General features: G+C 44.6%; 1 protein-coding gene across 1 annotated transcript; it reads right to left on the minus strand.

The window, feature by feature from the left end:
- Positions 1–774: 774 nt before the first annotated feature.
- LOC139340967 (galectin-related protein-like) lies at positions 775–10,373 on the minus strand. Its single transcript, XM_070977140.1, has 5 exons — positions 10,137–10,373; positions 9,519–9,602; positions 9,348–9,436; positions 8,486–8,672; positions 775–5,935 (listed from the first exon to the last, which is right to left on the minus strand). The coding sequence occupies exons 1-5, from the start codon at positions 10,167–10,169 to the stop codon at positions 5,792–5,794; spliced, it is 537 nt and encodes a 178-aa protein (XP_070833241.1). The 5' UTR covers positions 10,170–10,373; the 3' UTR covers positions 775–5,791.
- Between the last annotated feature and the right edge of the window lie 1,628 nt (positions 10,374–12,001).

Raw genomic sequence — 12,001 nt, forward strand, 5'->3', positions numbered from 1 at the left:
GGCGTCTTCGTCGACGGTATTCTGTAAAAATGAAGGTCGGCGTTTTTTGTGAACCTGTTCTGACATCCGACGACACAACAAGACATGTTTATTCCTTAACCCAGGGATCTCTCCCGTTTCTATCCACTTGTTTCCGCTGGTTATCTGCCACCACAATGCGCGCGCAGCCGCACTGACGTTTCCGTGACGTCACCACGACTTCTCCCTAAAATTTCCACCTTGTCTCGTGGCGCTGAGGTGACCCTTGAATCATAAGGTAATAAAAAAAAATGTAATTAACGTTTGTTTATGGCATTCCCCCCCTGCTACTGATACTGTTTGATTAGGTATTTATATGTATTTAATCTGTTTCTTGTTTTATTACACCTGTTCTGTATTTTTTATACGTATTTGTTTCACCTCAATCTGTTTTGTGCTGATATGATATACAAGAAATAAAAATATTTTGTAAATAAAAAAAAAAATCAAGTCTAAATATAGTAGCTGACTTTTTCTTACAAGTGGTGTAATGTACCTGAAATACTACAATCAGAACACAGCTAAAAATATTCAGAATACATGCCTGAATAAATACTGTGCTCATGATTTGAATTAAGAATAAAATACTTAAAGTTCCAGACCCACCTCTGGTTACAAACAATACAGGCTATCAACAAAATTGTATTCATAATGTACAAATTATTTATCTATGCAACTTTAAATAGACAATAAATAAAATACGATGGGAGCAGCCGCCCACTTTTTCTGAGTGAAGTGAAGTAACACACACCTTAGTTTAACAAGGATGTAGCCACCTGTTTTATTTGTTGTCCTGGTGAATATTCAGTGTTGAACATCTGAGCACAAGAACATTTCCAAGATGAGAAGTTTATTGGTTTGCAGAGTAGCTGTTTTTACAAAAGCATAGGGAAAGAAACGCTTGAGGTCTAACACAATGGTGGAATGTACGTTAGTCTTCATCTAAACACTGGTCCAGTGCACATTCGTAATGAGACACAAAATCAGGGTCATCTCAGGATATTTTGGGAATTTGTAACGTGGTAAAATGCAGGTGCTCCTGTTTCTGTTCGCCACAAAAAGAAAAGCTGCTCAGCTGAAAAACAGCAGATCAAACAGCCAACGGAGGCGGCCGACATGATGCCTGGTAACATGAAAGACTTTCAGAAGCTCAAAGTCACAGCAGCCAACACCCTGATCCTCAGACGTGGTACATCCCAGAAAACACTCAAATCAAAATGATGGTTAACCTTGTTTTAAAAGAAAGGAACCTTTGATCCAGTACTCGTTTCACATATGTCCTCCTGTCGTACGGGAAAGTACAATACGTAATATTTGTACACATCAGAGCCCAGAACAAAGAAACACTTTAGTCATTATGAAAAAAAACTTTTCAAGATGCCTTCATATAAACAGCATAAAATAGTACGTTACCAATACATTAGGTAGGACGTTACCACACACAACCCTGCTGGTTACACGGTAATAAATAGAAATGATGATTGTACAACCACACAACACATTAGCAACAGATCAGCCTACTTCTATTCATTTTCATACTGTAACTGGACATCATGGTGTAGTCGCTCTTACAACAGTCATGTAGGTTTTAGCACCTTTTAGGAAGTCACTGTGTAGTTCTACCTGTTAAAAGTCCTGGGAAAAAAACTTGATTTAGATACTTTAGTACATATTCTTGCTTTGTGCATCCTAATTTTTAAAAGTTTGGTCACAGCTAAACTGGATTCCTCGGCTCTAAGAGGTCAACAGGTCAAAGGGAAATTAAATGCAACCACAAGGGGAGATCTGCCCCTGAACCACGGCTGGTACAGCAGATGGAAAAGAAGAAAAAGCATGCTTGACTGGAGCAAAAAAAAAAAAAAAAAACTGGCAATACCTCAACGTTTCATGTGTACAAAATGCCAGGTACTAGCTTACATGCACAACAAAATGCTTTTTTTGCTTGTAACTCAGCTTGAATTCTTCATGTAAAAACGAAGGCCGTGAGGCCGCGTTCATAAATATGTACATCCAAAGTCCAAAAGCGGGGTAACACAGACCTCCTCCTACGTCAGACGCCCTGGATGTTTAACTGAGGACAGGAAGGGTGGTCTATCTTTATGAGGCGTGGGTCCAGGTGAACGTGACTCCACCTGGGTATTTATCATCAGATTACAATCAGGCAGAGAATAACATTCAGTTTTCAGTTGCATTTTTAAAGGGTTGAAGAACAATTAAAATAATAGCTATTATTTCCCAGGATTGGTCTACAAGAGACGTGGGATCATCAGGAGATCAGGAGGTTTAACACTATTTCAGGAAGAAACACAATATATGTTGAGGTTTTCTGAGCACGTGTACCAAAACTGTTTTATTAATGCAATACTGAGCAGTAGTGAGTCCCTTAAGTGGACGCCAACACCTTTTTGAAGTGCACCTGTACCAAATAAGTACACTCAAGTACCATCAGCTCATCGTGTACCTGCATCACTTCCAGCTGTGCAGAAAACCTAAACCACACTGTGCTCGTACGCTGCTTGAAACAGTCCCAAAAACAATCTGCTGCTGTAGAGTTCAACTGTGCTTTGTTTAGAAAAACCCACAGCTCAGCCCCCAGCGTGCGCGCGCGCGCGCGCACACACACACACACACACACACACACACACACACACACACACACACACACACACACACACACACACACACACACACACACACACACACACACACACACACACACACACACACACACAGAGTGCTCCCTGGTTCCAGCCCTTTAATTCAGGAAGTCTTAAATTGTTCATCTCCCTCCCCCAGAATTCCTAGCAGCAGCACTACCGCTGTCCATGCTGCTAACTGCTGCCAGCTCAGCTCCACGTGTGACAGCCGAGGAGCCAAAAAACATGAACTTGTGTTACACGTTAACACACATCTAGTTTCCACGTCCATGAAACACGCTGCTGACTTACGGTCAAATTCTTTACATGGTGTATATTCACATGTTATTACAGGAAACTGTAGTGTTACAAATGGATGCTCACCAGTTAATAGAAAGAACACAAAAACACACCCTGTCAACACAATTACACATTATTGTACACATTTGTTCTGATGTAACGCTCGAAGAACGATGCAGCTCACTTCCTCTCACACCGCACTGCCCTCTCATACCAAACTGTACTCATTTCCTGTTTGTGTCCCAAACAAACCAGCGCTCGCCAAGCGAGGGCGAGGAGCCGAGGAGGACCCCGTCTGACCAGCCAGGAGAAAACAAGTTCTGCTCTGGAGCGGTCGGTCTCAGAGCAGCGACGTTATTGCTACGTGAAAGGAGCTAATAAATACTCAGTGCATGCATGCGTGTAGAGCAGCCTCCCCGTGTTCTGACGAGAGCTGCAGCTGTGCGCAAACAGTAATGAGACGTCAAACGGGGGTTTGCTCAGGAATCTAAGGAAGCTTCATTAGTGTGAGCATCAATTACCGAGTGCCCTGCAGTGAAGGCAGTGCAACTGCTCTGCGCAGATGTCATGGCTTACTCCAAAAATCACAGCAGCAAAAGGTGATGGGAAACCGTCGTCCGCTTGTTAAGATCCAAGTTTAACAACTCTAAATCTTAACGGTACTTCTGCGCAGCCTTGTGAGATGATGCACCAGCAGCTACTCTTTGCTTCCTCACCGCGTCGAGCTGCTCGAGAAGTAGACACGAGTCAGAACGCAGCATGAAGACGACGCATTTAATTTTCTGTTTGATCTCCAACATCTGCCTCCAAAGACGATCAAAGCTTCTCCGACCTGGTTCACGTCCTCAAGTCATCTCATAATAACTTTAATAACTCACTGTGTAGGGTCTTATAAAGGGGTTATAAGTTGTAAATGACTTCTTTCATGTTTTCTTTTCTAATGTTTTATAGATCATATAATTAGAAGCCATTAATAGGAAAAACTTCTGGGTTGAAAGGTTGAATCCTTTATGATGAAGTGAGAAAGTCAGTAAACTTTCTTAATAATGTATTAACATCTATGTCTGCAGACCTGACGGCTTATTAGACGATTTACTGAATACGAAAGACAAACAAAAGCCATTTTTCACAACCTAACAAACCCAAAAGTTGCTCTTATTAATGGCTTATAACTGATCTATAATTTAAATGTATTATTTATTAAAGAAGCCATCAGTTACATGTTATAAACCCTTTATTAAAGTGGAAATCTAGTGTTCAACTGATACTATAGGAGGCGTAAACAGAGCAACTAATACTTTTAAAACTGTGAGTTTCACTTCAGAGGTAACCTCGACTATTTATTCTAACATCCTTTCTGTGAGTGAATAAAAGACATCACATGTAGAGTGAAATGCTTATAGAGACAAAACCATGTGATGCTTTAAGACACAGCTGTGTTTGCTAGAGCCTGCTGGCTGCGTTAAACAGGGATGTGACTGCTTCAGTGTGGAGAGACGCTGGTGTGGAATGATTCAGGAAACGCCATGACACACGAGACACACTGCAGGACTGAAAATGGACTATAACAGCACCAGCCGTACCACGGAAAACTGTGACATTAAGAAACACCTTTGTGCATCACTGTATCTTCTATGCTACTATAGAAACATGAATACTATACATTCAAAATACCATCAGGATCTTAATCTGCTTCCACCTGACTGTCGAATGCGACGGAAGGTTTTGGGATTTCAGTTTGAGTTTAGTTCAGCCGACACCTGCAAACAACTCTGACAGCACGTTTTCTTCTAAGTGTGTACTGAAGCGTGTGCTTTTTAAGTTGCATATTGGTTCAGAGTACAATTCAGACGAGGTTTGCATGAAAAAAAATGATTTTTTTTGTGAGTGTGGCAGCAGAGTCCAATTTTCAAACTCATTTAAAAGCCATTTCTGCAGCCTGCAGCTGAGCAAACAGTCATAATTCTACTTCCTGTTCACCACAAAGGGCTTCTATCTACAGGAGTGATCACTAAAACTACCACAACTCGCAGTGCACGGTGTGGGACGCTCTGACACATCTTGTCATGATATAATCCTCATTTTGGGGTATTTAGGTCGGTGAGACTGCAGCGTGTTACTATGACAACTGGGATAAACCCATGGGAGTGTGGGGGGGGCCTTGCACAGAGAAAACAGGCATAACACTGAGCTCTGCTGTGGTCCGAAGATTGAGTTTAGACGATAGCTGCGACAATAAACCCAGCAGGGTTGACCGAAAGCGTCAAACAACCTGCAACATTTTGCTTGAAACAGTTTTATCTGATATGAGAAATCTTGTTCGGGCCCTCGTGGGGAAGCCGAGGCTCAGATTGAACACCTTAACACTGCTCAGGTCCAGTACGCAGCAAATTTGGAGCAACAGTTTGCTTTCCCGTTAGCTGTGAGCCAGATATCTGTTTTCCTGAGAGGTATTTTTCCATCCTTGAAGGTACTCCACACCTGCCTCTATCTCAGCATCCCTAAAGGATTCAACATAAAAAATGAATGCGCTATAAATACGCCGTGAGATCCCTGATCTGACAAAACTGGGGCTACAAAGAGAAAAACCTGAAAACGGAGCAAACACATTCACGCTCAAAGCATCATCAGATCCTGGTTAAACGGAAAGGAATGGAGAGAAGTGAATGAAATGTGGCAGAAGAGCTCTAACTTGTCACCACCGGAGCCTTTTTCCTGTCGCTGCTGCAGTGTTGCATGATGGGGAATGGATGATGGCGTAACGGGCGCGTATGTGTGGTCATCTGTGATCAAGTCCTTGCTTCGCACACGACTCGCAGAGCAGGAAGAGCGGGAAGTTAACCGAGCTTGGTGATCTGTAGGTCTCCTTGTATCCGTACTGTGTCGATCGAGGGCAAAGATTTCACTTTGTGATAAAAGTCAAAGAGCTGGTGTCCGTCCACGAATATCCGGAACCTCTGGTGCTCGCAGTGGATCTCGATCTGCAGGGAGGGAAGAGGATGGAGAGAAAGATAGGAAAACAGAAAGAGGAGGAAGAAGAGAAGATCCCATGGCATAAATGATCAATAATGCAATAATGAGATTACACAGAGTACATTTAGAATTTCTAAGCAGTGACGTTACTGTAAAGCTCAGCGCTAAAAGAGTGGTTTCACATTTTAGGAGATATGCTTATTGGGTTTCTCTCTGAGAGCTTTAAGAGGGCAAATGTGTTAGAAAATAGTTTCTTATCTACACATCAAACAACAATGCTGCCTGTTTTTGGCCCCTAACGTCTCGTGAGGAAAAATACTTCTTCAGCTGCTAAATGCTCCAAAATCCACCAGCTGGTCGCGAGCTTTGTCTGCGGTTTGGAGCTGATCCGATCCTGTTCGCAGGGTTTTTAGAGGTTTCTTCGCTGAAAGCACCGGCCTGCTGCACAGTCGACGCCGTCTTTTTTTTTTCATTGTCATTATAAAAATATCCCGTGCAGCTTTCGCTGAATACAGGAAACAATGACTAAACACAAAGTTTTATGGGAGTTCACATTTGATCCATTAATCCTGCTTGTAGAGTCTATTACATAACAAGTAAAAACCACAATCTGGACTAATCCTTAATATCCGCTGTTTTTTAATGTGTTTTAACCAAAACACCAGCTGATAAATACGCTAAAACTGAGTCAGTCTCACTTTTGCAAACAAGCTCTGGCTCACTTGTAGCTGCAGTCTGAACCTCAACAAGCCAAATACAGAGATGCATCAGTGCAAACGTCTCTGCGAACGTTTGGACCAAAGGAAACAAACTGGCAGGTGTGATCCCACTTCCTGAGGCAGACCGTTTCCGTGTTCTCAGCTCTGAAACCACAGCACATCATGTGTCTGTCCGCATGCCTCCGAGTTCATGAGGCAGCTCGGAGGAGGCGATCTGCAGGATGCTTTCATCTGCAGCCCCGAGCTTTTGACAGTCATGGCTGTGCTGACCTGCTTGGTCACGCTCCAACCACAAACAATGACACTTTATCAGGAGCTGGTGTTACATAACCAGGCGCAGGGATCGCCTCTTAAAATAAGCCAAACGCGGCCGTTGCTGTGTCATTGGTGGCTTTTTAAAAGACTCTTAAGCGTCTTTCTTCTCGTAGAAACGAGGGTACGTTCAAGACCGAAGGCTGATTCGTTCACTTTTGGACTGAAACCCGTCATCATGTATTTTTAGCTGAACACCATATGTGGTAGTCGTGTGCAAATTGAGAATTATTAGAGCGGAACAGATTACAACACTAACAAGCCCTCAGCTCTTATGAGAATTACTCATCATGCATATGTGCTGCTGCTCAAACCTCCCCCGCCTCATCCAGCACAGAAACAGCTGATGCTGCCCGCCCCGCATCTTACAGACCACCACACAGAGTCCAGCCTGTAGTTACAGTAGATGGACATGATGCAGCATGAAAAGCATTTCCTGTTTGTCTCTTTTTCATGTCATTTAATACAGATCCCATTGACATCGTATTAGTGTGAGGATTGAAACTGACCATTATTTTTATAATCTATTAATCTGTCTAAAGATTTTGAGGGCTGATCAATTAATCGTTTAATCTATAAGCTTTGGGAAAATGGTTGAAAATGATGCTCCAGCGTCTTGAAGTTGTTTGTTTAACAGCCTTAAACTCAAAGATATTCAAGCTGCAGTTACAAAAGCAGAGAAAAGCACGTGGGAGGCTGCTGGGACATGTTTTCACATTTTCTCTGTTCTGATGAGAGAAAATTTAACTCCATCGAGCACATTTTCTGTATGAGCATGGTTGAAAACAATCTGAGAATCACGTCTACTTCGCACGAGTGCGACACTCTGAACCGCCTCGAGGAAAGATTTCCTACCCCGGTCTGACGGATTATCACCACTCGCCCCGCTTTGTTTACTTTCTACATTCTTGCGCTCGCTCTTTTGTTTTGCTGCTGTTTGTTGTCCTTTTGCACCTTATGTTGACGGCCTTGTTTGCTTAAATGTAGCACCACTGACCTCCAAACAGCTACGAAAACACTTTGGTCAGACAACACTACTATCTGAGCGTGGTTTTACTAATTTAAATTTATTCTGTTGACTGTAAATCAGGGGGTCTAATTTTCATTGTTTGGCCATCCGTCCCTCTGATTATGATGTTTGACTTAGCACAGCTTTGCAACACATGTGCCTGTTTAACCATACAGTCTATACTATTGAAGTTATTCATAAATGTGAATTTCTGCAATAAAGACCCATTAGATGCTGTTCAGCTCTCTCCAGGTTCAACACTGACCTGCTATTCTAACAGAAGCTGCACATGATAGTTTCACTGGGGGATTCATGTTGGAAGGCTGTGTCTGCAGAGCCAAACCACACCACTGAACTCATGGAAACAAGACCCAGATTAACTATAAGCATGATAATGGAGAACAGGTCTGAGGGAGAAGGGGGACCAACAGAGACTCCACCTGAACCAGCTTGCCAGCATGCAGCACCTGAATCCTCTGCCGTGTGAGTCTGCCATGAATACAAAAAAGGATCTTTACCCTAAAAGGCTGATCGGGGATGAAGGGAAAGTAGGCGGTGGACGCCTCCTCCCCGACCCATTTCCCGGAGACGCGGGCGCTTCGCAGGAACTGGCGGTCGGTGAAGCGGGCGTTGAGTTTCAGGGCCACGTCGTACGGGGGCTCCTCCTTCTCAGAGTCACGGCCGCAGGTCAGGCTCACGTCAAAGCTGAGGGGGGAGGAAACAGAGGATTGAGGAGTCAGACTGGAAGCACATGAGGACAATAACTAATCTGGGATAAGTCATAATTCTGCTGCTGCTGTGTAAGACCAAACCAATTGTGTGTTAATTATGCATAATCCCTGCTGCTAGTTTGGGTTTGCCCCTCCTCGCCTCCAGTGCAGCTGTGCTGACAACCACCTCTGTGTTTAGATGTGATCACAGCAACAAGCAGCCGTGTATTTGGAGCCCTGGAGCAGCTCTGTCAGCCGGGACATTCACATGAACTTTGGCATGAAGACTGTGCCAGCAGCAGCCACTGAACACGATGAGCTCATGGGGAGGTTTTCTTCCAAGTTTGACACAAGTCTCCATGTAGGGGAAAGACACACCCAAACAAGTCTGCTTCACTGGGGCTTCTTTTTTCCCTTTCCCCCCTTTTTTCCTCCCTGCTGGTTAGGGAACGCCCTGTCTCTGCATACTTAAGAAGCCACCATTCTCTCTGGCTGCCCACGCAGAGTGCGTCCTGGAGTGGCTGTGCAAGTCTGACTGGCCTCAGAACAAAAAAGCAATCTCTGAAATCACCCAGCGTGCATATGGATGACATTAAATAGGTTTAACTGTGGTGAGATAAAGCCAGGCTCCAGATAAGGCGTGCGCATGCATTGCTGAGTGTTATCTTACCTGTCTGGCTCCAGGTCGACGATGCCCATCACTATGATCTTCTTCCCTGGCCGCATGCCGCCACGGATGCGCCCGCTGAACGGCACCGTCTACGGAAAGCACATTGAGTTTATTAAGCACAGGCCGGGGGGAGAATCAAACAAGGCTAAGACGTTCAGGCATCCTTCATACCAGGAGACGTGATATGTCCTCCTTGTCAGGTGAGATGAGGCCGGGGTTCCCCAGCGAGTCGTTCAGATGGTCATCCTCCACGTTCTTCAGCGGCAGTGACAAAACACACAGGATGCAAACATGTTAGTTTGTGCTCTGACAGGTAGGACGCACCGGGCCGGCTGAGGTGAAACACCCAGCGGGAGGCTGCAGGCCTGTTTATCAATAAACACACACAGTGTGGCCTTGCATGCGGCTGTTCCCAACAATGACGAGGTGGCAGCGGACCTGTCATGCTGTTAAAGGAGATCCAGTGCTGAGATTAGAAATTAACCTCCTAAACTTGCACCTGCGATGTAAATGCGCACATTCAGAGCCCCGGCGCAGCGGCCTAGGTGAGCACACACGCCGCCGATACGTTTCGCCGCGGTCAGATAGGATTTCCTCCCCGGCCACGCATGAAAGAGGAGTCGCCTTTGCGCTCTGAATGCGCCGCGCACGGCGCTCCGCATTTCCATTTAGCGCCGGATAATCGACACAACAGTGCTTTGATCAAACCCATAGGCCGCCATGCACAGAAAACAAACAGCGACACATCTAACCCCAGCCCGGGTCCCCTGGAAGATCCAAAATACTCACGATTCCGTCCTTTTCCGCTGCCTGCACCGCCATCTTGAGCAGAATCGCATAGGATGCGTATTATGGGAGCAGAGGCAGCCCTGCCGGGGAGTGTGGTGTGTCAGCGTCGTGGCACTGACTCAGGAGGATATTCCTGCTCCTGCTCCTATTCCTGGGTCTCCACGTCTGTGAGCGGGCCTGGGAGAGAGCACAGCCACCTAGCAGGACATCCCTCCGCTCCAACTGTCTGCCTGAAATGGGTGGATATCTGCTGACGTATGCTTTATAATAATTACAGACTAAAAGCTTAATCCCCGTCTGTTGGAGAAGGCTAATCAGACAGATTTTCCTCAACCCTTCACCCAAATAGGCAACGCGCTCTTTGGGCTTTTTATTTGTAGACTGGAGAAACAATCCAGCTCATAACTTCGGCTGAATAACTGAATAACTCCCCGCTGCGCTCCTGCGTCGCCTGTCCACTTTGAATGCGACGCAGTTGGATTTTGGCTTAATTGGCTGATGTGTGCACGCTCAATGCTTCTGAATGATTAACAATAGTGCAGGCATGTGAGGCCACAGAGCCCCGAACATGAGCTGCTTTTCAGTGAATGAGGTGGACATTCACATTGTTACCCTTTAATTAACTTCTTCCAAAACGCCTCCGGTCTTTTTCTGTCTCCCTGCCTCCGTCTGTCCTCCTGTGCATGCAGACATCCCCTCCATCCGTCCTCCTCTTTCTGCATGTGTCCCTCTGTCAGCTGGTTTAGTTTAACTGATCCTTTCGGCCCTTCTGTGGACATTTAAAGACATTACATGACCAGAGCTGAAACGATTAACCGATTGGTTGACAACTATTAGATTAATCGCCAACTATTTTGTTAATTAATACATTTACAGACAAAAAAAAAAGTCTGAGTCCAGCATCATAAATATTTTCTGTTTTTACTCATGTATCACAGCAAACTGAATACCTTTGAGTTGTGGATAAACCAATGAGGAATATCCCCTCTAGTAATAAACTAATTGTTTGACATCAAAACAGAAGGAGAACACAAAACATTAAAAAAAATTGAATTACCTTCCCAAATGTGCCATCCAGCACCATAAAAAAACAATTAAAAGACAGTTAACAGTCACATCAGTGACCAGTCTCTCCCTTTATGGGTGCAGCATCACTGATGCCCGTTTGCCTTCATTTCCAGGCAGACAGAAGCCTTTTAAAGCAGCGCTCTCCAAAATTTACTACAAAAACAAAATGTTTAATCGACTCTGAGCCTTTTGGTAGTCCTCCAGCTTTCTGTTTGTTTTGTCTCCTGTCATCTGAGGAGGGGAGACCTCTCTCTCTTTGCTGTTCCTCCCTTAAGGTTTCTTACATTTGTCTTGTTTGTCTTGTCTTTTTAGAGCCTTCTTCAGTCCTGTGAAGCCTGTTTGAACACACTCTGATGTTGTTGAATGAAAGGATCTCGATCTCTCAGGGGCTTGCTGAGTCTACCTGTGGTGTTTACCTGTGTCTCCAGCTCTTTGGAGCAGTAAGGAAGAATTCTGGAGAAGCTGACGGCCTCATCTGTTCATAATGAATCCAGACTGAAGGTTTACTGCCACATGTGTACTTCTTGTGAGCAGCACATACGGGCATATAATGCCCCACATGCGTTTGTTCTGCTAGTTTAAGGTTCCTTTTTTGAGACACTCAGGTGAACTTAAGAGCATAATTGATAAAATCAGTTTCTTAACAGTGTGCAGAGTTCAGTGCTTCAGTCAATGAGTTGCTTTCCTCCCTTAAACCTCAGCGATTCAGCCTGGTCTGCTGAGCAGTGCTCAGTCTCTTGTTTTGTGCTTCCATCTTGTGGCCTCTCTGGGAACTACAACATGATCTCAGACAATAC

Source organism: Chaetodon trifascialis, chromosome 13 (genome assembly GCF_039877785.1).
Source record: "Chaetodon trifascialis isolate fChaTrf1 chromosome 13, fChaTrf1.hap1, whole genome shotgun sequence".
NCBI lineage: Eukaryota > Metazoa > Chordata > Actinopteri > Chaetodontiformes > Chaetodontidae > Chaetodon > Chaetodon trifascialis.